The sequence below is a fragment of the Oncorhynchus gorbuscha genome, unplaced genomic scaffold, assembly GCF_021184085.1.
Source record: "Oncorhynchus gorbuscha isolate QuinsamMale2020 ecotype Even-year unplaced genomic scaffold, OgorEven_v1.0 Un_scaffold_1182, whole genome shotgun sequence".
Classification (NCBI taxonomy): Eukaryota; Metazoa; Chordata; class Actinopteri; order Salmoniformes; family Salmonidae; genus Oncorhynchus; species Oncorhynchus gorbuscha.
The window spans coordinates 76,106-103,030 of record NW_025746039.1 but is presented as its reverse complement, the minus strand read 5'-3'; the positions used below and the strand labels follow the sequence as shown (position 1 = coordinate 103,030).

At 44.6% G+C, this 26,925-nt stretch overlaps 1 protein-coding gene across 2 annotated transcripts in view; it reads left to right on the top strand.

Moving 5' to 3' along the window:
- LOC124021723 (calcium-binding protein 2-like) overlaps nt 1-26,358 on the top strand; it is a 48,561-nt gene extending 22,203 nt beyond the window's left edge. Inside the window, exons 1-7 of one of the 2 annotated variants that reach the window (XM_046336846.1) lie at nt 2,847-2,912; nt 3,825-4,037; nt 21,946-21,976; nt 23,791-23,925; nt 24,178-24,287; nt 24,468-24,615; nt 25,873-26,358. In XM_046336846.1, the coding sequence (XP_046192802.1) occupies nt 2,883-2,912; nt 3,825-4,037; nt 21,946-21,976; nt 23,791-23,925; nt 24,178-24,287; nt 24,468-24,615; nt 25,873-25,898 (693 nt within the window). In that variant the 5' untranslated portion in view covers nt 2,847-2,882 and the 3' untranslated portion in view covers nt 25,899-26,358. Of the gene's footprint in view, nt 1-2,846; nt 2,913-3,824; nt 4,038-21,945; nt 21,977-23,790; nt 23,926-24,177; nt 24,288-24,467; nt 24,616-25,872 lie in introns of those variants that run through there. The other variant, XM_046336845.1, reaches the window with a different exon arrangement.
- Nucleotides 26,359-26,925: the final 567 nt, after the last annotated feature.

The window sequence follows — 26,925 nt, the reverse complement described above, 5'->3', positions numbered from 1 at the left end:
TTTCCTCTTTCTGGCATCTCCTCCTCTCTATCCCTCCCTTTCCTCTTTCTGACATCTCCTCTCTATCCCTCCCTTTCCTCTTTCTGACATCTCCTCTTCTCTATCCCTCCCTTTCCTCTTTCTGGCATCTCCTCCTCTCTATCCCTCCCTTTCCTCTTTCTGGCATCTCCTCCTTCTCTATCCCTCCCTTCCTCTTTCTGACATCTCCTCCTCTCTATCCCTCCCTTTCCTCTTTCTGACATCTCCTCTCTATCCCTCCCTTTCCTCTTTCTGACATCTCCTCTCTATCCCTCCCTTTCCTCTTTCTGGCATCTCTTCTCTATCCCTCCCTTTCCTCTTTCTGACATCTCCTCCTCTCTATCCCTCCCTTTCCTCTTTCTGACATCTCCTCCTCTCTATCCCTCCCTTTCCTCTTTCTGACATCTCCTCCTCTCTATCCCTCCCTTTCCTCTTTCTGGCATCTCCTCCTCTCTATCCCTCCCTTCCCTCTTTCTGACATCTCCTCTCTATCCCTCCCTTTCCTCTTTCTGGCATCTCTCTCTATCCCTCCCTTTCCTCTTTCTGACATCTCCTCTCTATCCCTCCCTTTCCTCTTTCTGGCATCTCCTCCTCTCTATCCCTCCCTTTCCTCTTTCTGGCATCTCCTCCTCTCTATCCCTCCCTTTCCTCTTTCTGACATCTCCTCCTCTCTATCCCTCCCTTCCCTCTTTCTGACATCTCCTCCTCTCTATCCCTCCCTTTCCTCTTTCTGACATCTCCTCTCTATCCCTCCCTTTCCTCTTTCTGACATCTCCTCTCTATCCCTCCCTTTCCTCTTTCTGGCATCTCCTCCTCTCTATCCCTCCCTTTCCTCTTTCTGACATCTCCTCCTCTCTATCCCTCCCTTCCTCTTTCTGACATCTCCTCCTCTCTATCCCTCCCTTTCCTCTTTCTGACATCTCCTCCTCTCTATCCCTCCCTTTCCTCTTTCTGGCATCTCCTCCTCTCTATCCCTCCCTTCCCTCTTTCTGACATCTCCTCTCTATCCCTCCCTTTCCTCTTTCTGGCATCTCTTCTCTATCCCTCCCTTTCCTCTTTCTGACATCTCCTCCTCTCTATCCCTCCCTTTCCTCTTTCTGACATCTCCTCCTCTCTATCCCTCCCTTTCCTCTTTCTGGCATCTCCTCCTCTCTATCCCTCCCTTTCCTCTTTCTGGCATCTCCTCCTCTCTATCCCTCCCTTTCCTCTTTCTGACATCTCCTCCTCTATCCCTCCCTTCCTCTCTTTCTGACATCTCCTCCTCTCTATCCCTCCCTTCCTCTTTCTGACATCTCCTCCTCTCTATCCCTCCCTTTCCTCTTTCTGGCATCTCCTCTCTATCGCTCCCTTTCCTCTTTCTGACATCTCCTCCTCTCTATCCCTCCCTTCCCTCTTTCTGACATCTCCTCCTCTCTATCCCTCCCTTTCCTCTTTCTGACATCTCCTCTCTATCCCTCCCTTCCCTCTTTCTGACATCTCCTCTTCTCTATCCCTCCCTTCCCTCTTTCTGGCATCTCCTCCTCTCTATCCCTCCCTTTCCTCTTTCTGGCATCTCCTCCTCTCTATCCCTCCCTTTCCTCTTTCTGGCATCTCCTCCTCTCTATCCCTCCCTTTCCTCTTTCTGGCATCTCCTCCTCTCTATCCCTCCCTTCCCTCTTTCTGGCATCTCCTCCTCTCTATCCCTCCCTTTCCTCTTTCTGGCATCTCCTCCTCTCTATCCCTCCCTTTCCTCTTTCTGGCATCTCCTCCTCTCTATCCCTCCCTTTCCTCTTTCTGGCATCTCCTCCTCTCTATCCCTCCCTTTCCTCTTTCTGGCATCTCCTCTTCTCTATCCCTCCCTTCCCTCTTTCTGGCATCTCCTCCTCTCTATCCCTCCCTTTCCTCTTTCTGGCATCTCCTCTTCTCTATCCCTCCCTTTCCTCTTTCTGGCATCTCCTCCTCTCTATCCCTCCCTTTCCTCTTTCTGGCATCTCCTCTTCTCTATCCCTCCCTTCCTCTTTCTGGCATCTCCTCCTCTCTATCCCTCCCTTTCCTCTTTCTGGCATCTCCTCTTCTCTATCCCTCCCTTTCCTCTTTCTGGCATCTCCCCCTCTCCATCCCTCATTTTCTACTAGTCCCATCGCTCTATTCCTTTAATCTGAAATGTTGAGGATTAAAAAGGCATCCCGTTTCCCCTCTAATTCCCCCCCCCCTCCCTCTCAATTCTGTCAAGTCTGTGATTTGCAGGGTGAGTGAGGAAAAGAACGGTAAAGGGCTGATATTGACTAAATTGAAGGGTAATCAAGGGAACATTAATGGAGTGAAAGAGAGAGAGAGAGAGAGAGAGAGAGAGAGAGAGAGAGAGAGAGAGAGAGAGAGAGAGAGAGAGAGAGAGAGAGAGAGAGAGAGAGAGAGAGAGAGAGAGAGAGAGAGAGAGAGAGAGAGAGAGAGAGAGAGAGAGAGAGAGAGAGAGAGAGAGCGAAATAACCGACTATAGAATCACCTTGCTCTCCTAATTTATCCTGACTTTAGCACCATGTGTGAGGGTTTCCACCAATTCAAGGAGCGTTGACCAGAGACACATGGTGACCGTATGGCAACCTAGTCTCTCAATAGACCAATCGGATCATTGATTCAGCAGTTAGGAGGACCTCATTGGCTGGATTATCATCTTGATTATCATCAACATCAGTAGTGTTCTATTGGTGGCTGAAGAGCTCAATTCTGGGATAGATTAGAACTTTAGGTTTGGACCGGGACTTTGGCTGGAGAGTTTATGTAATAGCTAACTGGAGAGAGGGAGGGAGGGAGAGGAGAGGGACGGGGCACGGGACAGAGGGAAAGAGAGGGGGAGGAGAGGAGGACTCAGAGAGAAGGAAAAGCTGATGGGAAATAAGAGAAGCAAAATGAGGAAGGTAAGGGATTATTCCTCAATTATTTACTGTTGTTTAGATGATTTGGGTATTTAGTATTGGAGATCTATTGATTCTATAGATGTGAGAGACAGATGTTTTCTTTTTTATACTGTAGGTGGTGTGAAAGTTACCTTTCTAACTCTTGCAATGTGCATCACTTTAAAAAAATCGACATTGTTTCTTACACATGGACTTTTAGCTGAATCAGAAATATAATTTTTTAAATGTTTATTAGCATTGACGACACTGAGTTGACTGTACAGAATATTGGTTCATCCACGCTGCTAGAATGACTTTGGTTCATACTGGTTCATCCACGCTGCTAGGAATGACTGAAACCAGGAAGCATTGCTACTTTAGTAACAGCATACTGGTTCATACACGCTGCTAGGAATGACTGAAACCAGGAAGCATTGCTACTTTAGTAACAGCATACTGGTTCATACACACTGCTAGGAATGACTGAAACCAGGAAGCATTGCTACTTTAGTAACAGCATACTGGTTCATCCACGCTGCTAGGAATGACTGAAACCAGGAAGCATTGCTACTTTAGGAACAGCATACTGGTTCATACACACTGCTAGGAATGACTGAAACCAGGAAGCATTGCTACTTTAGTAACAGCATACTGGTTCATACACAATGCTAGGAATGACTGAAACCAGGAAGCATTGCTACTTTAGTAACAGCATACTGGTTCATCCACGCTGCTAGGAATGACTGAAACCAGGAAGCATTGCTACTTTAGTGATCTGGTCTACAGCCTAGTGTGTCTTAGAAGAATAAGGAACAGGGCTGAACAACTGCTTCACTCACCTGCCATTTTTATTGGCTGAACACACCTTTTCTGATCATTCTGATTGGTTGGCATGTGGTTGGTTAATCGATCTGATTGGTTCCCCTCCCTAAGGGGGTATTGCCCTCGGAGGGGAGCGGAGCCCCATTGGCTGCTGCGGCAATGCCAGGGGGTGTGGGGGCCCTGGAGGAAGAAGAGGAGGAAGATGAAAGGAGAAGAGTGTTTGAGAAGCCTTTGTGTGCTGTGGTCCAGAACTGCACCGTTCTACACAACATCGTGGGCCCCGCCTGCATCTTCCTCAGAGAGGCGTTCATTCAGAGCCAGCTCGTATGTAACCTTACAGAGATACACACACACACACACACACACACACACACACACACACACACACACACACACACACACACACACACACACACACACACACACACACACACACACACACACACACACACACACACACACACACACGCACACACGCACACAGGCACGCATGCACACATGCACTAATGTAAACTACATACTATACTGATATAATAGTCATCCATTTATCGATTTCAGACATTTTGTCTGAACAAATCACCAGTTCTCTGTGGTCCTTGACGAAACTTTTAAAAGAGTGTAACACCATATCAGCTTGTACGTTCACCAAGATCTTACATCCATCCCATAATATCATTTCCATCATGATCCCTTCATCAAACGTCACCCTATCCACAGCTCTGATCCTACCCACTCACCACCCTGTCCACAGCTCTGATCCTATCTACTCACCACCCTGTCCACAGCTCTGATCCTATCCACTCACCACCCTGTCCACAGCTCTGATCCTACCCACTCACCACCCTGTCCACAGCTCTGATCCTATCTACTCACCACCCTGTCCACAGCTCTGATCCTATCTACTCACCACCCTGTCCACAGCTCTGATCCTACCCACTCACCACCCTGTCCACAGCTCTGATCCTATCTACTCACCACCCTGTCCACAGCTCTGATCCTATCTACTCACCACCCTGTCCACAGCTCTGATCCTTTCTACTCACCACCCTGTCCACAGCTCTGATCCTATCCACTCACCACCCTGTCCATAGCTCTGATCCTATCCACTCACCACCCTGTCCACAGCTCTGATCCTATCTACTCACCACCCTGTCCACAGCTCTGATCCTATCTACTCACCACCCTGTCCACAGCTCTGATCCTATCTACTCACCACCCTGTCCACAGCTCTGATCCTATCTACTCACCACCCTGTCCACAGCTCTGATCATATCCACTCACCACCCTGTCCACAGCTCTAATCATATCCACAGCTCTGATCCTCTCCCCAGCTCTGATCCAATCCCCTCACCACCCTTTCCACAACTCTGATCCTATTCACAGCTCTGATCCTGTCCACAGCTCTGATCATATCCACTCACCACCCTATCCACAGCTCTGATCCTATCCACTTACCACCCTGTCCAGAACTCTTATCCTATCCACTCACCACCCTGTCCACAACTCTGATCCTATTCACAGCTCTGTTCCTATCCACAGCTCTGATCCTATCCACTTACCACCCTGTCCACAGCTCTGATCCTATCCACTCACCACCCTGTCCACAGCTCTGATCCTATCCACTAACCACCCTGTCCACAGCTCTGATCCTATCCACTCACCACCCTGTCCACAGCTCTGATCCTATCCACTAACCACCCTGTCCACAGCTCTGATCCTATCCACAGCTCTGATCCTACCCACTCACCACCCTGTCCACAGCTCCGATCCTATCCACTCACCACCCAGTCCACAACTCTGATCTTATCCACTCACCACCCTGTCCACAGCTCTGATCCTGTCCACAGCTCTGATCCTATCCACTCACCACCCTGTCCACAACTCTGATCCTATCCACAGCTCTGTTCCTATCCACAGTTCTGATCCTATCCACTCACCACCCTGTCCACAGCTCTAATCCTATCCACAGCTCTGTTCCTATCCACAGCTCTGATCCTATCCACTCACCACCCTATCCACAGCACTGATCCTATCCACAGCTCTGATCCTATCCACAGCTCTGATCCTATCCACAGCTCTGATCCTATCCACTCACCACCCTATCCACAGCACTGACCCTATCCACAGCTCTGATCCTATCCACAGCTCTGATCCTATCCACAGCTCTGATCCTATCCACAGCTCTGATCCTATCCACAGCTCTGATCCTATCCACTCACCACCCTATCCACAGCACTGATCCTATCCACAGTTCTGATCCTATCCACTGCTCTGATCCTATCCACAGCTCTGATACTATCCACAGCTCTGATCCTATCCACAGCTCTGATACTAGCCACAGCTCTGATCCTATCCACAACTCTGATACTAGCCACTCACCACCCTGTCCACAGCACTGATCCTATCCACAGTTCTGATCCTATCCACAGCTCTGATCCTATCCACAGCTCTGATACTAGCCACTCACCACCCTGTCCACAGCACTGATCCTATCCACAGCTCTGATACTATCCACTCACCACCCTATCCACAGCACTGATCCTATCCACAGTTCTGATCCTATCCACAGTTCTGATCCTATCCACAGTTCTGATCCTATCCACAGCTCTGATCCTATCCACAGCTCTGATCCTATCCACAGCTCTGATACTAGCCACTCACCACCCTGTCCACAGCACTGATCCTATCCACAGCTCTGATACTATCCACTCACCACCCTATCCACAGCACTGATCCTATCCACAGTTCTGATCCTATCCACAGTTCTGATCCTATCCACAGCTCTGATCCTATCCACAGCTCTGATCCTATCCACAGCTCTGATACTAGCCACTCACCACCCTGTCCACAGCACTGATCCTATCCACAGCTCTGATACTATCCACTCACCACCCTATCCACAGCACTGATCCTATCCACAGTTCTGATCCTATCCACAGCTCTGATCCTATCCACAGCTCTGATACTAGCCACTCACCACCCTGTCCACAGCACTGATCCTATCCACAGCTCTGATACTATCCACTCACCACCCTATCCACAGCACTGATCCTATCCACAGCTCTGATACTATCCACTCACCACCCTATCCACAGCACTGATCCTATCCACAGTTCTGATCCTATCCACAGTTCTGATCCTATCCACAGCTCTGATCCTATCCACAGCTCTGATACTAGCCACTCACCACCCTGTCCACAGCACTGATCCTATCCACAGCTCTGATACTATCCACTCACCACCCTATCCACAGCACTGATCCTATCCACAGTTCTGATCCTATCCACAGTTCTGATCCTATCCACAGCTCTGATCCTATCCACAGCTCTGATACTAGCCACTCACCACCCTGTCCACAGCACTGATCCTATCCACAGCTCTGATACTATCCACTCACCACCCTATCCACAGCACTGATCCTATCCACAGTTCTGATCCTATCCACAGCTCTGATCCTATCCACAGCTCTGATACTAGCCACTCACCACCCTGTCCACAGCACTGATCCTATCCACAGCTCTGATACTATCCACTCACCACCCTATCCACAGCACTGATCCTATCCACAGTTCTGATCCTATCCACAGTTCTGATCCTATCCACAGCTCTGATCCTATCCACAGCTCTGATACTAGCCACTCACCACCCTGTCCACAGCACTGATCCTATCCACAGCTCTGATACTATCCACTCACCACCCTATCCACAGCACTGATCCTATCCACAGTTCTGATCCTATCCACAGCTCTGATCCTATCCACAGCTCTGATACTAGCCACTCACCACCCTGTCCACAGCACTGATCCTATCCACAGCTCTGATACTATCCACTCACCACCCTATCCACAGCACTGATCCTATCCACAGCTCTGATACTATCCACTCACCACCCTATCCACAGCACTGATCCTATCCACAGTTCTGATCCTATCCACAGCTCTGATACTATCAACAGCTCTGATACTAGCCACTCACCACCCTATCCACAGCACTGATCCTATCCACAGTTCTGATCCTATCCACTCAATATCAGGTTCTATTTCTACGACACCAGCATCTCCCCTGTGACATCATCATCACCATTACATTCTGAACAGCATGATTGGAGGAAACCACTTCTACATCATCTCCACCAAAGATCATCTGTCAACCCTGTGAGTGTCCCATATCCATTGAATCTGCTATAAACTGTTGTTAGTAACTTTCTTTACATATAGAGAAATTGTTGTTACTTATTTACTTTACATATAGAGCACCGTGCAACATTATTTTAGCAAGCAACACGTTCTATGGTAGACCACATCCTGCTGTGTTTTATGTTATAATCTTCCATCATGAAGTGGGAATAATACTGTGAAATTGTAACAATGATGAAAATATCCAATTAGTGTAAGAGCTGTTTGAAAAGAGCACCTGAAAATTCTGCTTGTTTTGCATGGGTGGATTTTTGGCCTGCCTGGCGACATCACCAGTGATTTAAGTTAATAGACCAATAGCAAACCTCACTGCCAATAACAGCTAATTTTCAGGTTACATTTGCCTCCCATTTGTCTCAATGTCTTGCTCAGACCACTCCCAGACTTTCCTAGCAAAAGTATTGCTTGAGAAACGTAATTTAGCTAAAAAGCCACTTTAGTTTATTTTTGATCATTTTAATTCAAAACAATTACAGTAAGGGATACTTTGGGATTTTTGCACATCCCAAGAGTTAGATGAACTTGTGCATACCATTTTTATGTCTGCATGCAGTTTGAAGGAAGTTTCTAACTAACATTAGTGCAATGACTGCAAGCTAGCTGTACCTGTAGACTTCCAGCCATTGCTCTAACGCTACTTAGCATTGGCTCGCAAAACTACCTCTAACTTCCTTAATACTGGACGCAGAGACATACAGAAAAAAGGTGTCCATGAGTTGAGATGACTCTGGGGAAGTAGATAAAGGTGTCCATGAGTTGAGATGACTCTGGGGAAGTAGATAAAGGGAACCATGAGTTGAGATGACTCTGGGGAAGTAGATAAAGGGAACCATGAGTTGAGATGACTCTGGGGAAGTAGATAAAGGGAACCACGAGTTGAGATGACTCTGGGGAAGTAGATAAAGGGAACCATGAGTTGAGATGACTCTGGGGAAGTAGATAAAGGTGTCCATGAGTTGAGATGACTCTGGGGAAGTAGATAAAGGGAACCATGAGTTGAGATGACTCTGGGGAAGTAGATAAAGGGAACCATGAGTTGAGATGACTCTGGGGAAGTAGATAAAGGGAACCATGAGTTGAGATGACTCTGGGGAAGTAGATAAAGGGAACCATGAGTTGAGATGCCTCTGGGGAAGTAGATAAAGGGAACCACGAGTTGAGATGACTCTGGGGAAGTAGATAAAGGGAACCATGAGTTGAGATGACTCTGGGGAAGTAGATAAAGGTGTCCATGAGTTGAGATGACTCTGGGGAAGTAGATAAAGGGAACCATGAGTTGAGATGACTCTGGGGAAGTAGATAAAGGGAACCATGAGTTGAGATGACTCTGGGGAAGTAGATAAAGGGAACCATGAGTTGAGATGACTCTGGGGAAGTAGATAAAGGGAACCATGAGTTGAGATGACTCTGGGGAAGTAGATAAAGGGAACCATGAGTTGAGATGACTCTGGGGAAGTAGATAAAGGGAACCATGAGTTGAGATGCCTCTGGGGAAGTAGATAAAGGGAACCACGAGTTGAGATGACTCTGGGGAAGTAGATAAAGGGAACCACGAGTTGAGATGACTCTGGGGAAGTAGATAAAGGGAACCATGAGTTGAGATGACTCTGGGGAAGTAGATAAAGGTGTCCATGAGTTGAGATGACTCTGGGGAAGTAGATAAAGGTGTCCATGAGTTGAGATGACTCTGGGGAAGTAGATAAAGGTGTCCATGAGTTGAGATGACTCTGGGGAAGTAGATAAAGGGAACCACGAGTTGAGATGACTCTGGGGAAGTAGATAAAGGTGTCCATGAGTTGAGATGACTCTGGGGAAGTAGATAAAGGTGTCCATGAGTTGAGATGACTCTGGGGAAGTAGATAAAGGGAACCACGAGTTGAGATGACTCTGGGGAAGTAGATAAAGGTGTCCACGGGTTGAGATGACTCTGGGGAAGTAGATAAAGGGAACCATGAGTTGAGATGACTCTGGGGAAGTAGATAAAGGTGTCCATGAGTTGAGATGACTCTGGGGAAGTAGATAAAGGGAACCATGAGTTGAGATGACTCTGGGGAAGTAGATAAAGGGAACCAAACCCCTGAAGGATCCCTTTAATTGATACCCAGAAAGGACTTGATCGTGATAAAATCCTTAAAGTTTCTACGTTTTGAGTAGAACAAACAAAGATAAAGAGAACGAAGTCCTAGAACAGATTGTTCTGTAGATGTTGTTGAAGACAGAGTGTGTGGCGATGACATGGTCAGTGCTCAGCCTGTTCCTCAACGTTGTAATTTAGATGATGGATTCATCTCCTGCTCACCGAGCGAGCAGCGTCTGATATGGCCTCTTATTCCAGATGAATGTCTTTGTTCGAGTGAGAAGAGATCATATTGTCTCAGTCCCAAGTGGCACCCTATTCCGTATTTAGTGCATTACTTTTAACCAGGGCTCTGGTCAAAAGTAGTGCACTACATGGGGAATATGGTACCATTTTGTACACAGCCACAATCACACACATAGGGAGTAATTTCCTGATAGCAGCTATGCTAGGCTAATGCTAAGTACTATTAGCTAGGTGTTTTTTTCCCATTTGGGCCAGGTACTTAGAGTAACTGACGAGCTAGCACTTGATAGAGGATCTGTCCTTAGATGGACTGTTGGGGAGAAATATCACATGTGGGGAGATGGTGTGATTCCGTCATTTTGAATTGGAGATTAGTGATGGGTATTTCATGGACCAACAGCTTTTTTTGATGAACGTTGGAAATCAAATCGCATTAGTGAAAGAGCCGTTCATTTGGCGCCCTGATTTGCATACTGCTGCTACTGCTTTATGAGCTCAAAACAATGATTATCTGCAGATACGTTACAGCAACATTATCTAACGTTACAACATTATCTAACGTTACAACAATATCTAAAGAGGGTGAATCCTCACTGCAGAAACAATACATAGCGGGGAGAGCACGTCATTCTGGTCGCTCATTGTAGCAATGCGTAAACAAAAATGGCAGCAGATCTACGTTAGCACTTTGGCCAGGTAAACAATGCATTTGAATATGCATCTAACGGTCTGATATAATGGTAGTATACTTTATGTTAGAGATGTTTCAATGTGTTCACGGATCTGAAGAGCCGTTCGGCAGTCAAACGATGCGCCTCACAGAACAGTTTCAGGAACGCCCATCCCTCATGCTGATGGGAGGCCAGCATAGAGGCATGTGGGCAGGGATTGGTCAATTTGAAAGCGATGGACCATTTGAACCAACCAGAGAGTGTAGTACTGCTATCTATACAGGGCTGCCAATCGATCAGATCATTAGAACCTATTCTACAAAGGTTTGACCTAAAAGCTACACTGGCAGGGATTCGGACCATTTGAACCACTCATGTTATTATGAGTTAGAATGGCATAAGGGTTAATAGTCTATTGATACGGAACACAAAGTACTGGTTATGTAATCCTACAATCCTCTGTTCTCTGAAATGGAGAGGAAAGCTGATCTCATGTCTGAGACCAGTTGGAGGTGTCTGTAGGTCCAGAGTGGATTTATGAGCTATGATGGTGCATATTACTGGGGATATGAACCTATAAGAGCTATGATGGTGCGTATTGCTGGGGATATGAACCTATAAGAGCTATGATGGTGCGTATTGCTGGGGATATGAACCTATAAGAGCTGTGATGATGCATATTACTGGGGATATGAACCTATAAGAGCTATGATGGTGCGTATTGCTGGGGATATGAACCTATAAGAGCTGTGATGATGCATATTACTGGGGATATGAACCTATAAGAGCTATGATGGTGCGTATTGCTGGGGATATGAACCTATAAGAGCTATGATGGTGCATATTGCTGGGGATATGAACCTATAAGAGCTATGATGATGCGTATTGCTGGGGATATGAACCTATAAGAGCTATGATGATGCGTATTGCTGGGGATATGAACCTATAAGAGCTATGATGATGCGTATTGCTGGGGATATGAACCTATAAGAGCTATGATGGTGCATATTGCTGGGGATATGAACCTATAAGAGCTATGATGGTGCATATTGCTGGGGATATGAACCTATAAGAGCTATGATGATGCGTATTGCTGGGGATATGAACCTATAAGAGCTATGATGATGCGTATTGCTGGGGATATGAACCTATAAGAGCTATGATGATGCGTATTGCTGGGGATATGAACCTATAAGAGCTATGATGGTGCGTATTGCTGGGGATATGAACCTATAAGAGCTATGATGGTGCGTATTGCTGGGGATATGAACCTATAAGAGCTATGATGGTGCATATTACTGGGGATATGAACCTATAAGAGCTGTGATGATGCATATTGCTGGGGATATGAACCTATAAGAGCTATGATGGTGCGTATTGCTGGGGATATGAACCTATAAGAGCTATGATGGTGCATATTGCTGGGGATATGAACCTATAAGAGCTATGATGATGCGTATTGCTGGGGATATGAACCTATAAGAGCTATGATGATGCGTATTGCTGGGGATATGAACCTATAAGAGCTATGATGATGCGTATTGCTGGGGATATGAACCTATAAGAGCTATGATGGTGCATATTGCTGGGGATATGAACCTATAAGAGCTATGATGGTGCATATTGCTGGGGATATGAACCTATAAGAGCTATGATGATGCGTATTGCTGGGGATATGAACCTATAAGAGCTATGATGATGCGTATTGCTGGGGATATGAACCTATAAGAGCTATGATGATGCGTATTGCTGGGGATATGAACCTATAAGAGCTATGATGGTGCGTATTGCTGGGGATATGAACCTATAAGAGCTATGATGGTGCGTATTGCTGGGGATATGAACCTATAAGAGCTATGATGGTGCATATTACTGGGGATATGAACCTATAAGAGCTGTGATGATGCATATTGCTGGGGATATGAACCTATAAGAGCTATGATGGTGCGTATTGCTGGGGATATGAACCTATAAGAGCTATGATGGTGCGTATTGCTGGGGATATGAACCTATAAGTCCAACCAAGCCCCAACACCTTGGTTGGAAGGTGAAAGTCTAAATACAATTGTGTGTGTCTGTGTGTAAACAAGTCGATGAGCATAGTGCCTATCATCATTAGTAATTTATCTTGATGAGCATAGTGCCTATCATCATTAGTCATTTATCTTGATGAGCATAGTGCCTATCATCATTAGTAATTTATCTTGATGAGCATAGTGCCTATCATCATTAGTAATTTATCTTGATGAGCATAGTGCCTATCATCATTAGTAATTTATCTTGATGAGCATAGTGCCTATCATCATTAGTAATTTATCTTGATGAGCATAGTGCCTATCATCATTAGTAATTTATCTGGATACTGTTTAGCATACATATAATCTCTCTCCTGTTCACTCTAATCCAATCCTGTTGTATTACTATTCCTGGTGATGTGGTTGTGATGTCATTGGCTGTCAGTCACAGAACAGAAGACAGAACACGTGTGAAACAAGGCCATCGGGACACAACTCTCCAGCCACCCTAGAAAGCACACGGCCGAGAGAAAGTGGGTGTGCTTAGGCAAATCCTTTCAACAAAAGTAGAGCAAATCTCTCAATTTCTGTGAATTAGAACCCATTGTGCATTTAGATTACATCATAGTATTCACACTGACGTTTGCGTCATCATTCAAATAACATGTTATTAGTCACGTGCTTAGCAGATGTTATTGCGGGTGGAGCAAAAGGCTTGTTTGCGAGTGTAGGGAAATTCTTTCTGACATTCATCAGAAAGAATGACAAAGCTTTTGATATCATTGAGATAAATGATGGAATTTGAGTTTGTGAACGAGAGATTTGTGCCTTTACTTTTAGCAAACAGATGTGGCTTATTATGGCAGCATCATCACTTCAGCATCAGATGTGCTGCGACTATCCTCCACCATCCAAACTCAATATCTTACATGCATCCTATAGAAGTATCTCTGGTTTAGGACTCAAAACATTACTGTATTTATTTTTCATTTGTATTTAACCTGTATTTAACTAGGCAAGTCAGTTAAGGACAAACTCTTATTTACAATGATGACCTATCAAAAGGCAAAAGGCCTCCTGCGGGGACGGGGCCTGGGATTAAAAATATATAAATGAAAACAATATAAATAGGACAAAACACACATCACAACAAGAGAGACAACACTACATAAAGAGAGACCTAACACAACACTACATAAAGAGAGACCTAACACAACACTACATAAAGAGAGACCTAACACAACACTACATAAAGAGAGACCTAACACAACACTACATAAAGAGAGACCTAACACAACACTACATAAAGAGAGACCTAAGACAACACTACATAAAGAGAGACCTAACACAACACTACATAAAGAGAGACCTAACACAACACTACATAAAGAGAGACCTAACACAACACTACATAAAGAGAGACCTAACACAACACTACATAAAGAGAGACCTAACACAACACTACATAAAGAGAGACCTAACACAACACTACATAAAGAGAGACCTAACACAACACTACATAAAGAGAGACCTAACACAACACTACATAAAGAGAGACCTAACACAACACTACATAAAGAGAGACCTAACACAACACTACATAAAGAGAGACCTAACACAACACTACATAAAGAGAGACCTAACACAACACTACATAAAGAGAGACCTAACACAACACTACATAAAGAGAGACCTAACACAACACTACATAAAGAGAGACCTAACACAACACTACATAAAGAGAGACCTAACACAACACTACATAAAGAGAGACCTAACACAACACTACATAAAGAGAGACCTAACACAACACTACATAAAGAGAGACCTAACACAACACTACATAAAGAGAGACCTAACACAACACTACATAAAGAGAGACCTAACACAACACTACATAAAGAGAGACCTAAGACAACACTACATAAAGAGAGACCTAACACAACACTACATAAAGAGAGACCTAACACAACACTACATAAAGAGAGACCTAACACAACACTACATAAAGAGAGACCTAAGACAACACTACATAAAGAGAGACCTAACACAACACTACATAAAGAGAGACCTAACACAACACTACATAAAGAGAGACCTAACACAACACTACATAAAGAGAGACCTAACACAACACTACATAAAGAGAGACCTAACACAACACTACATAAAGAGAGACCTAACACAACACTACATAAAGAGAGACCTAACACAACACTACATAAAGAGAGACCTAACACAACACTACATAAAGAGAGACCTAACACAACACTACATAAAGAGAGACCTAACACAACACTACATAAAGAGAGACCTAACACAACACTACATAAAGAGAGACCTAACACAACACTACATAAAGAGAGACCTAACACAACACTACATAAAGAGAGACCTAACACAACACTACATAAAGAGAGACCTAACACAACACTACATAAAGAGAGACCTAACACAACACTACATAAAGAGAGACCTAACACAACACTACATAAAGAGAGACCTAACACAACACTACATAAAGAGAGACCTAACACAACACTACATAAAGAGAGACCTAAGACAACACTACATAAAGAGAGACCTAACACAACACTACATAAAGAGAGACCTAACACAACACTACATAAAGAGAGACCTAACACAACACTACATAAAGAGAGACCTAACACAACACTACATAAAGAGAGACCTAACACAACACTACATAAAGAGAGACCTAACACAACACTACATAAAGAGAGACCTAACACAACACTACATAAAGAGAGACCTAACACAACACTACATAAAGAGAGACCTAACACAACACTACATAAAGAGAGACCTAACACAACACTACATAAAGAGAGACCTAACACAACACTACATAAAGAGAGACCTAACACAACACTACATAAAGAGAGACCTAACACAACACTACATAAAGAGAGACCTAACACAACACTACATAAAGAGAGACCTAACACAACACTACATAAAGAGAGACCTAACACAACACTACATAAAGAGAGACCTAACACAACACTACATAAAGAGAGACCTAACACAACACTACATAAAGAGAGACCTAACACAACACTACATAAAGAGAGACCTAAGACAACACTACATAAAGAGAGACCTAACACAACACTACATAAAGAGAGACCTAACACAACACTACATAAAGAGAGACCTAACACAACACTACATAAAGAGAGACCTAACACAACACTACATAAAGAGAGACCTAAGACAACAACATAGCAAGGCAGCAACACATGACAACACAGAATGGTAGAAACAAAACATAACATGGTAGCAACACAACATGGTAGCAGCACAAAACATGGTACAAACATTATTGGGCACAGACAACAGCACAAAGGGCAAGAAGGTAGAGACAACAGTACATCACACTTAGCAGCAACAACTGTCAGGAAGAGTGTCCATGATTGAGTCTTTGAATGAAGAGATGGAGATAAAACTGTCCAGTTTGAGTGTTTGTTGCAGCACGTTCCAGTCACTAGCTGCAGCGAACTGAAAAGAGGAGTATATCCTATAGAAAACTTCCTGGGTTAGGACTCTTTATTTAGCTAATTATGTCACTTCTGAAGGTAATTGTTTGCACCAGATGTTATTTAGGGGCTTCATAGCAAATGGGTGAATACATATGAATGGACCACTTTTCAGTAAAGTCCTTTTTTTTTCATTTCACTTCACCAATTTGGACTATTTTGTGGATGTCCATTACATGAAATCCAAATAAAAACCATTTAAATGACAGGTTGTAATGGAACAGAATAGGAAAAACACCAAGGGGGATGAATACTTTTGCAAAGCTCTGTATCTCTGGTTTAGGACTCAATATGTTACTGTAACATACAATTGAAGTCGGACGTTTACATACAAGTAGGTTGGAGTCATTAAATCTTGTTTTCAACCACTCCACAAATTTCTTGTTAACCAACTATAGCTTTGGCAAGTCGGTTAGGACATCTACTTTGTGCATGACAAGTAATTTTTCCAAAAATTGCTTACAGACAGATTGTTTCATATATATTTCACTGTATCAGAATTCCAGTGGGTCAGAAGTTAACATACACTATGTTGACTGTGCCTTTAAACAGCTTGGAAAATTCCAGAAAATGATGTCATGGCTTTAGAAGCTTCTGATAGACAAATTTACATAATTTGAGTCAAGTGGAGGTGTGCCTGTGGATGTATTTCAAGGCTTCCCTTCAAACTCAGTGCCTCTTTGCATGACATCATGGGAAAATCAAAAGAAGCAATTTCCAAACGCCCGAAGATACCAGGTTCATCTGTACAAACAATAGTACATAAGTATAAACACCGTGGGACCACGCGGCCGTCATACCGCTCAGGAAGAAGACGCCTTCTGTCTCCTAGAGATGAACGTACTTTGGTGCAAAAAGTGCAAATAGACCCCAGAACAACAGCAAAGGACCTTGTAAAGATGCTGGAGGAAAAAGGTACAAAAGTATCTATATCCACAATAAAAACGAGTCCTATATCAACATACAGCACTCCTTCCGTGGCCTCCAACTGCTCTTAAACGCGAGTAAAACCAAATGCATGCTTTTCAACCGATCGCTGCCTGCACCCGCATGCCCGACTAGCTTCACCACCCTGGATGGTTCCGACCTTGAATATGTGGACATCTATAAGTACCTAGGTGTCTGGCTAGACTGCAAACTCTCCTTCCAGACCCACATCAAACATCTCCAATCGAAAATCAAATCAAGAGTCGGCTTTCTATTCCGCAACAAAGCCTCCTTCACTCACGCTGCCAAGCTTACCCTAGTAAAACCTACCGATCCTCGACTTCGGCGATGTCATCTACAAAATGGCTTCCAACACTCTACTCAGCAAACTGGATGCAGTCTATCACAGTGCCATCCGTTTTGTCACTAAAGCACCTTATACCACCCACCACTGCGACTTGTATGCTCTAGTCGGCTGGCTCTCACTACATATTCGTCGCCAGACCCACTGGCTCCAGGTCATCTACAAGTCCATGCTAGGTAAAGCTCCGCCTTATCTCAGTTCACTGGTCACGATGGCAACACCCATCCGTAGCACGCGCTCCAGCAGGTGTATCTCACTGATCATCCCTAAAGCCAAAACATCATTTGGCCGCCTTTCGTTCCAGTACTCTGCTGCCTGTGACTGGAACGAATTGCAAAAATCGCTGAAGTTGGAGACTTTTATCTCCCTCACCAACTTCAAACATCAGCTATCCGAGCAGCTAACCGATCGCTGCAGCTGTACATAGTCTATAGGAAAATAGCCCACCCATTTTCACCTACCTCATTCCCATACTGTTTTTATACTGTTTTTATTTATTTATTTTTCTGCTCTTTTGCACACCAATATCTCTACCTGTACATGACCATCTGATCACTTATCACTCCAGTGTTAATCTGCAAAATTGTATTATTCGCCTACCTCCTCATGCCTTTTGCACACATTGTATATAGACTGCCCATTTTTTTCTAATGTGTTATTGACTTGTTAATTGTTTATTCCATGTGTAACTCTGTGTTGTCTGTTCACACTGCTATGCTTTATCTTGGCCAGGTCGCAGTTGCAAATGAGAACTTGTTCTCAACTAGCCTACCTGGTTAAATAAAGGTGAAATAAAAAAATAAAATAAAAAATAAAAAAAACCTGAATGGCCGCTCAACAAGGAAGAAGCCACTGCTCCAAAACCGCCATAAAAAAGCCAGACTATGGTTTGAAACTGCACATGGGGACAAAGATTCTACTTTTTGGAGAAATGTCCTCTGGTCTGATGAAACAAAAATAGAACTGTTTGGCCGCAATGACGATCGTTATGTTTGGAGGGAAAAGGGGGAGGCTTGCAAGTCAAAGAACACCATCCCAACCGTGAAGCACAGCATCATGTTGTGGGGGTGCTTTGCTGCAGGAGGGACTGGTGCACTTCACAAAATAGATGAAATCATGAGGATGGAAAAATATGTGGATATATTGAAGCAACATCTCAAGACATCAGTCAGGAAGTTAAAGCTTGGTCGCAAATGAGTCTTCTAAATGGACAATAACCCCAAGCATACTTCCAAAGTTGTGGCAAACTGGCTTAAGGGCAACAAAGTTAAGGTACTGGAGTGGCCATCAGAAAGCCCTGACCTCAATCCCATAGAAAAATTGTGGGCAGAACTGAAAAAGCGTGTGCGAGCAAGGAGGCCTACAAACCTGACTCAACTCTGTCAGGAGAAATGGGCCAAAATTCACAGAACTTATTGTGGGAAGCTTGTGGAAGGCTACTCGAAACGTTTGACCCAAGTTAAACATTTTAAGGCAATGCTACCAAATACTAATTGAGTGTGTGAACATTTCTGACCCACTGGGAATGTGATGAAAAAAATAAAAGCTGAAATAAATAATTCTCTCTGCTATTATTCTCACATTTCACATTATTAAAATAAAGTGGTGATCCTAAATTACCTAATACAGTCGATTTTTACAAAAAAACTGAGTTTAAATGTATTTGGCTAAGGTGTATGTAAACCTCCGGCTTTCAACTGTATATCCTACAGAAGAATCTCTGGTTTAGGACTCAATACGTTACTGTATCATATATCCTACAGAAGAATCTCTGGTTTAGGACTGTTTGACCTACGACCCTGGCTGCATGGCAACTCTGACCCTGTAATCTGTTTTGACCTTTGACCCTGGCTGCAGGGCAACTTTGGCCCTGTAATCTGTTTGACCTATGACCCTGGCTGCATGGCAACTCTGGCCTTGTAATCTGTTTTGACCTATGACCCTGGCTGCATGGCAACTCTGGCCCTGTAATCTGTTTTGACCTATGACCCTGGCTGCATGGCAACTCTGACCCTGTAATCTGTTTTGACCTTTGACCCTGACTGCATGGCAACTTTGGCCCTGTAATCTGTTTGACCTATGACCCTGGCTGCATGGAAACTTTGGCCTTGTAATCTGTTTGACCTATGACCCTGGCTGCATGGCAACTCTGGGTCTGTAATCTGTTTTGACCTATGACCCTGGCTGCATGGCAACTCTGGCCCTGTAATCTGTTTTGACCTACGACCCTAGCTGCATGGCAACTCTGACCCTGTAATCTGTTTTGACCTATGACCCTGGCTGCATGGCAACTCTGGGCTTGTAATCTGTTTTGACCTATGACCCTGGCTGCATGGAAACTTTGGCCTTGTAATCTGTTTGACCTATGACCCTGGCTGCATGGCAACTCTGGGTCTGTAATCTGTTTTGACCTATGACCCTGGCTGCATGGCAACTCTGGCCCTGTAATCTGTTTTGACCTACGACCCTAGCTGCATGGCAATTTTGGTCCTGTAATCTGTTTGACCTATGACCCTGGCTGCATGGCAACTCTGGGTTTGTAATCTGTTTTGACCTATGACCCTGGCTGCATGGCAACTCTGGCCCTGTAATCTGTTTTGACCTATAACCCTGGCTGCATGGCAACTCTGGCCCTGTAATCTGTTTTGACCTATGACCCTGGCTGCATGATGAAATGTTATTTGTCACATGAATGAAACATTATTTGTAACATGCTTAGTAAACAACAAGTAGACTAACAGTGAAATGCATACCTGGTCACTGGCAGAACCCACCGTGTGTGTGTGTGTGTGTGTGTGTGTGTGTGTGTGTGTGTGTGTGTGTGTGTGTGTGTGTGTGTGTGTGTGTGTGTGTGTGTGTGTGTGTGTGTGTGTGTGTGTGTGTGTGTGTGTGTGTGTGTGTGTGTGTGTGTGTGTGTGTGTGTGTGTGTGTGTGTGTGTGTGTGTCCAGTCATTGGCAGAACCTACTGTGTGTTTGAGACTGACTACAGTCAGATTGCACAACATCACTGATTACTCTACAAATCCCCTTGCAACAAACTGATCCCCTCTAACACGCTGCCTGTGTCTACCTCACACTGACTACATCCCAAATGGCACCCTTTTCCCACATAGTACACTGCTTTGGATTGATGAGCCCTGGTCAAAGTAGTGCACTATACATGGAATAGGGTGCCATTTGGGACATGACGCTCGATGTAGCCTACCACTGACAGACAGAGCAGTGCAGCCAATCACAGGGGACGGAATAGGACTGTGTTGAGCGAACTGAGGGGTTGCTAAAGCCAGTCAGATCACATGCTGTGTAATCCTGTAACAAATCGCCGGTCTGGCTGCGTAACATGTATTGATGGGGTTTTAGAGATGAGGGAGGGAGAGAGGGAGGGAGGCAACATGCGTGAGAGAGAAGTGAATGAATCCTCTGTATTTAAGATTATGCCATCTCTCACTCTAAAATGATTCCCTATCAAATGATTCCTTATCAAATGAGTCCATATCAAATGAGTCCATATCAAATGATTCCCTATCAAATGAGTCCATATCAAATGATTCCCTATCAAATGATTCCCTATCAAATGAGTCCATATCAAATGAGTCCATATCAAATGATTCCCTATCAAATGAGTCCATATCAAATGAGTCCATATCAAATGATTCCCTATCAAATGAGTCCATATCAAATTATTCCCTATCAAATGAGTCCATATCAAATGAGTCCATATCAAATGATTCCCTATCAAATGAGTCCATATCAAATGAGTCCATATCAAATGATTCCCTATCAAATGAGTCCATATCAAATTATTCCCTATCAAATGAGTCCATATCAAATGAGTCCATATCAAATGATTCCCTATCAAATGATTCCCTATCTAATGAGTCCATATCTAATGAGTCCATATCAAATGATTCCATATCTAATGAGTCCATATGAAATGCTTTACTACCTGTCCAGTTCAGTCCGCAACATTCAGATGGAGCTAAATCAAAGATGTGCAGTTCTCTTTGTTTTTATGAGGATGTTTCTCTGTCAGCCATTGTGTGTGTGTGTATTTCTGTCCATCTACACTACAGTATATTCAGGGTCCTTATAGTTGTGTGTGTGTCTGTTTCCGTGCGAGCTAACACACTGCGTCTGTCACTCTGTGTGTGTCCCCTCCAATGTGAAACCCTGCAGGACAGAGACCTACGGCCAGAAGAGATTGAAGGTACAGATATAAGAGACATTACACAGAGCCAGTCAACACCATCATCCTCCCTCTGTCCCTGTTTCTCTCAGTCAACACCGTCATCCTCCCTCTGTCCCTCTTTATCTCAGTCAACACCGTCATCCTCCCTCTGTCCCTGTTTCTCTCAGTCAACACCGTCATCCTCCCTCTCTCCCTGTTTCTCTCAGTCAACACCGTCATCCTCCCTCTGTCCCTGTTTCTCTCAGTCAACACCGTCATCCTCCCTCTGTCCCTGTTTCTCTCAGTCAACACCGTCATCCTCCCTCTGTCCCTGTTTCTCTCAGTCAACACCGTCATCCTCCCTCTGTCCCTGTTTCTCTCAGTCAACACCGTCATCCTCCCTCTGTCCCTGTTTCTCTCAGTCAACACCGTCATCCTCCCATGTCCCTGTTTCTCTCGGTCAACACCGTCATCCTCCCTCTGTCCCTGTTTCTCTCAGTCAACACCGTCATCCTCCCTCTGTCCCTGTTTCTCTCAGTCAACACCGTCATCCTCCCCTGTCCCTGTTTCTCTCGGTCAACACCGTCATCCTCCCTCTGTCCCTGTTTCTCTCGGTCAACACCGTCATCCTCCCTCTGTCCCTGTTTCGCTCTCTCAGTCAACACCGTCATCCTCCTCTGTCCCTGTTTCTCTCAGTCAACACCGTCATCCTCCCTCTGTCCCTGTTTCTCTCAGTCAACACCGTCATCCTCCCTCTCTCCCTGTTTCTCTCAGTCAACACCGTCATCCTCCCTCTGTCCCTGTTTCTCTCAGTCAACACCGTCATCCTCCCTCTGTCCCTGTTTCTCTCAGTCAACACCATCATCCTCCCTCTGTCCCTGTTTCTCTCAGTCAACACCGTCATCCTCCCCTGTCCCTGTTTCTCTCGGTCAACACCGTCATCCTCCCTCTGTCCCTGTTTCTCTCAGTCAACACCATCATCCTCCCTCTGTCCCTGTTTCTCTCAGTCAACACCATCATCCTCCCTCTGTCCCTGTTTCTCTCAGTCAACACCGTCATCCTCCCCTGTCCCTGTTTCTCTCAGTCAACACTGTCATCCTCCCTCTGTCCCTGTTTCTCTCAGTCAACACCGTCATCCTCCCTCTGTCCCTGTTTCTCTCAGTCAACACCGTCATCCTCCCTCTGTCCCTGTTTCTCTCAGTCAACACCGTCATCCTCCCACTCCTGTTTCTCTCAATCAACACCATCATCCTCCCTCTGTCCCTGTATCTCTCAGTCAACACAATCATCCTCCCACTCCGTTTCTCTCAGTCAACACCACCATCATCCCCCTCTCCCTGTTTCAATCAGTCAACACCACCATCATTCCTCTCTCCCTGTTTCAATCACTCAACACCACCATTCTCCCTCTCACCCTTTTTCTCTCTCCATCTTCCTGTCTTTTTTTTCCATACATACTCACATTTTCAACATATTGTATTTACTCCCAGACAACACCAATAAATCACAGTGTTCTGGCTCTACTGTGTTGTCCTCCCTCAAACTTAAAGATACTTTAATGTGGCTGCAGGATATTTTACACCGCTCATACAGGAGTAATAGAGACCTTGTTCCCAATTGTATAAAACAAAATGTATCAGGGGGGCTGCAGCACCCTCATCCCTCCTACTTCCTGCAGCTATGGGTGTGGCTTGTCGTCAAAGAGTCTAAAATGAATATAAGAAACAACGTCTATTTTTTTCATTTCTATTCAATACCCCACCGCTCTCCTCCCATTCCCCCATACATCTCTCCTCACCCTTATCTACCCCTCACCCCTCTCTCCTCTCCCCATCCCCCTCCTCCCTGTGCAGAGCTGAAGGAGGCGTTCGGGGAGTTTGATAAGGATAAAGATGGCTACATCAGCTGTAAGGAACTGGGAGAGTGCATGAGGACTATGGGGTACATGCCCACTGAGATGGAGCTCATCGAACTCAGTCAGAACATCTGTGAGTCACACACACACGCACGCATACACACACACACGCACGCACGCACACGCACACACACACACACACACACGGATGTAAAGACATACATGCACACATTGTGAGTGTTCACGCACGCAGCACACACACTCACATTAACCAGAGGAAGCAAGGGCATACCCTCTGTGTATAGTATTTGAAGCTCTTCAGCTCGCTCTTCAGCTCTTCATCACCCCTGTGACCATTTCTGTAATGACTCTTGTTTCCCTCTAGGTGGCGGCAGAGTGGACTTTGAGGACTTTGTGGAGCTGATGGGTCCTAAGATGTTGGCAGAGACAGCAGACATGATAGGAGTGAAGGAGCTCAGGGATGCTTTCAAAGAAGTACGAAGAGACAATATTAATCTTATTATATCTGTTAACACAAATGAAATGACAAGTTATTTTATCTTAACCTGCTCTTTCTATCCATTTAATCTCTCCTCTCCCCCTCCCTTTCTACCACTCTCTCTCCCTCACCTCACTTTACTTCCTCCTGTCCTCCTCCTCCTTCTTCTTCTCCAGTTTGACTCTAACGGGGACGGTCAGATAAGCCTGGCTGAACTGAAGGAGGCCATGAAAAAGCTGGTGGGGGAGCAGCTCAACCAACCAGAGATCGACGAGATCCTCCGAGATGTCGACCTCAACGGGGACGGCCTGCTCGACTTCGAGGGTGAGGGGAGAGGGGGGATGAGGGGGAGAAGGTGAGGGGAGAGTGGGACAGTTTGGTGGACTATGAGGGGAATGGGAGAGAGGGGGAGTAGGAGGGGGAGAGAGGCGAAAGAGGGAAGAGAAAAGGAGATGATTTGGTGAACTTGAAAGGGGAGAGCGGGTGAGTGAGGAGGGGAGAAAGGGGGAGGAAAGGGTGTGGAGAGGAGTAGAAAGAAACTAATAGAGAAAGAAGGAGAGAGAGGGGAGAAGGGGAGAACTAATGGATCAGAGAGGAAATGTGACATTGAGATATGATGAAGGTTGCTCTCCACTACACCACTATGTTCACTCTGTTTCACCATACTAAACTCACAATGTTGTGACAATGCTCACCATGTTGCCACTATACTAATACTCACCATGTTGCCTCTATACTAATACTCACCATGTTGTCACTATACTATTACTCACCATGTTGCCTCTATACTAATACTCTCCGTGTTGTCACTATACTAATACTCTCCGTGTTGTCACTACACTACTACTCTCCGTGTTGTCACTACACTACTACTCTCCGTGTTGTCACTACACTACTACTCTCCGTGTTGTCACTACACTACTACTCTCCGTGTTGTCACTACACTAATACGCTCCGTGTTGTCACTACACTAATACTCTCCGTGTTGTCACTACACTAATACTCTCCGTGTTGTCACTACACTAATACTCTCCGTGTTGTCACTACACTAATACTCTCCGTGTTGTCACTACACTAATACTCTCCGTGTTGTCACTACACTAATACTCTCCGTGTTGTCACTACACTAATACTCTCCGTGTTGTCACTACACTAATACTCTCCGTGTTGTCACTACACTACTACTCTCCGTGTTGTCACTACACTACTACTCTCCGTGTTGTCACTACACTACTACTCTCCGTGTTGTCACTACACTACTACTCTCCGTGTTGTCACTACACTACTACTCTCCGTGTTGTCACTACACTACTACTCTCCGTGTTGTCACTACACTACTACTCTCCGTGTTGTCACTACACTACTACTCTCCGTGTTGTCACTACACTACTGCTCTCCGTGTTGTCACTACACTACTACTCTCCGTGTTGTCACTACACTAATACTCTCCGTGTTGTCACTACACTACTACTCTCCGTGTTGTCACTACACTACTACTCTCCGTGTTGTCACTACACTACTACTCCCAGTGTTGTCAAGACACTAATAAAATGTAGCTGATATTTTGTGTTTTTTCCACAGAGTTTGTCAGGATGATGTCTCGCTGACTCTCCTGGCCAGAAGACTGTGATGACATGACTTTAAGAGACTAGTAAACAACAAAACCTCCTCTGTTAGATGTTATGGACCAGTCCTCAGTGTGTTGTTGTACATGTAATTACAGTATTATTGATGTACAAATATTTCATGTTGTTTTTAGGGTATTTGTTCTTACTTTTTTTCATTGCTATATCAACAATCCCTCCTAATACTGTATCTTTTTGTTGTATAACTGTAAAACTGTAATGATAATAGTAATAATAATATTTGTAAAGTGCTTTTCATGTAGTATGTTCAGTGCTACACTACGTTATCAGCTAGTATTGCTTTTGTATAGTTTCAGCCAGTAATTTTAAAAGTAGTGCTCACAAGCAAAAATGGGTCCCCTTAAATGTGTATTACAGCATCCATTTTGTATGATATGTTACGTCCTACAAAATATCCACATATATATATATATATATATATATATATATATATATCAGTTGAAGTCGGAAGTTTACATACACTTAGGTTGGAGTCATTAAAACTCATTTTTCAACCACTCCACAAATTTCTTGTAAATGAATTTTGGCACATTCCTCCTGACAGAACTGGTGTAACTGAGTCAGGTTTGTAGGCCTCCTTGCTCGCACACGCTTTTTCAGTTCTGCCCACAATTTTCCTATAGGATTGAGGTCAGGGATTTGTGATGGCCAATCGAATACCTTGACTTTGTTGTCCTTAAACCATTTTGCCACAACTTTGGATGTATGCTTGGGGTCATTGTCCATTTGGAAGACCCATTTGCGACCAAGCTTTAACTTCCTGAATGATGTCTTGAGATGTTGCTTTAATATATCCACATATTTTTCATTCCTCATGACGCTATCTATTTTGTGAAGTGCACCAGTCCCTCCTGCAGCAAAGCACCCCCCACAACATGATGCTGCCACCCCCCGTGCTTCATGGTTGGGACGGTGTTCTTCGGCTTGCAAGCCTCCCCTTTTTCCCTCCAAACATAACGATGGCCATTGTGGCCAAACAGTTCTATTT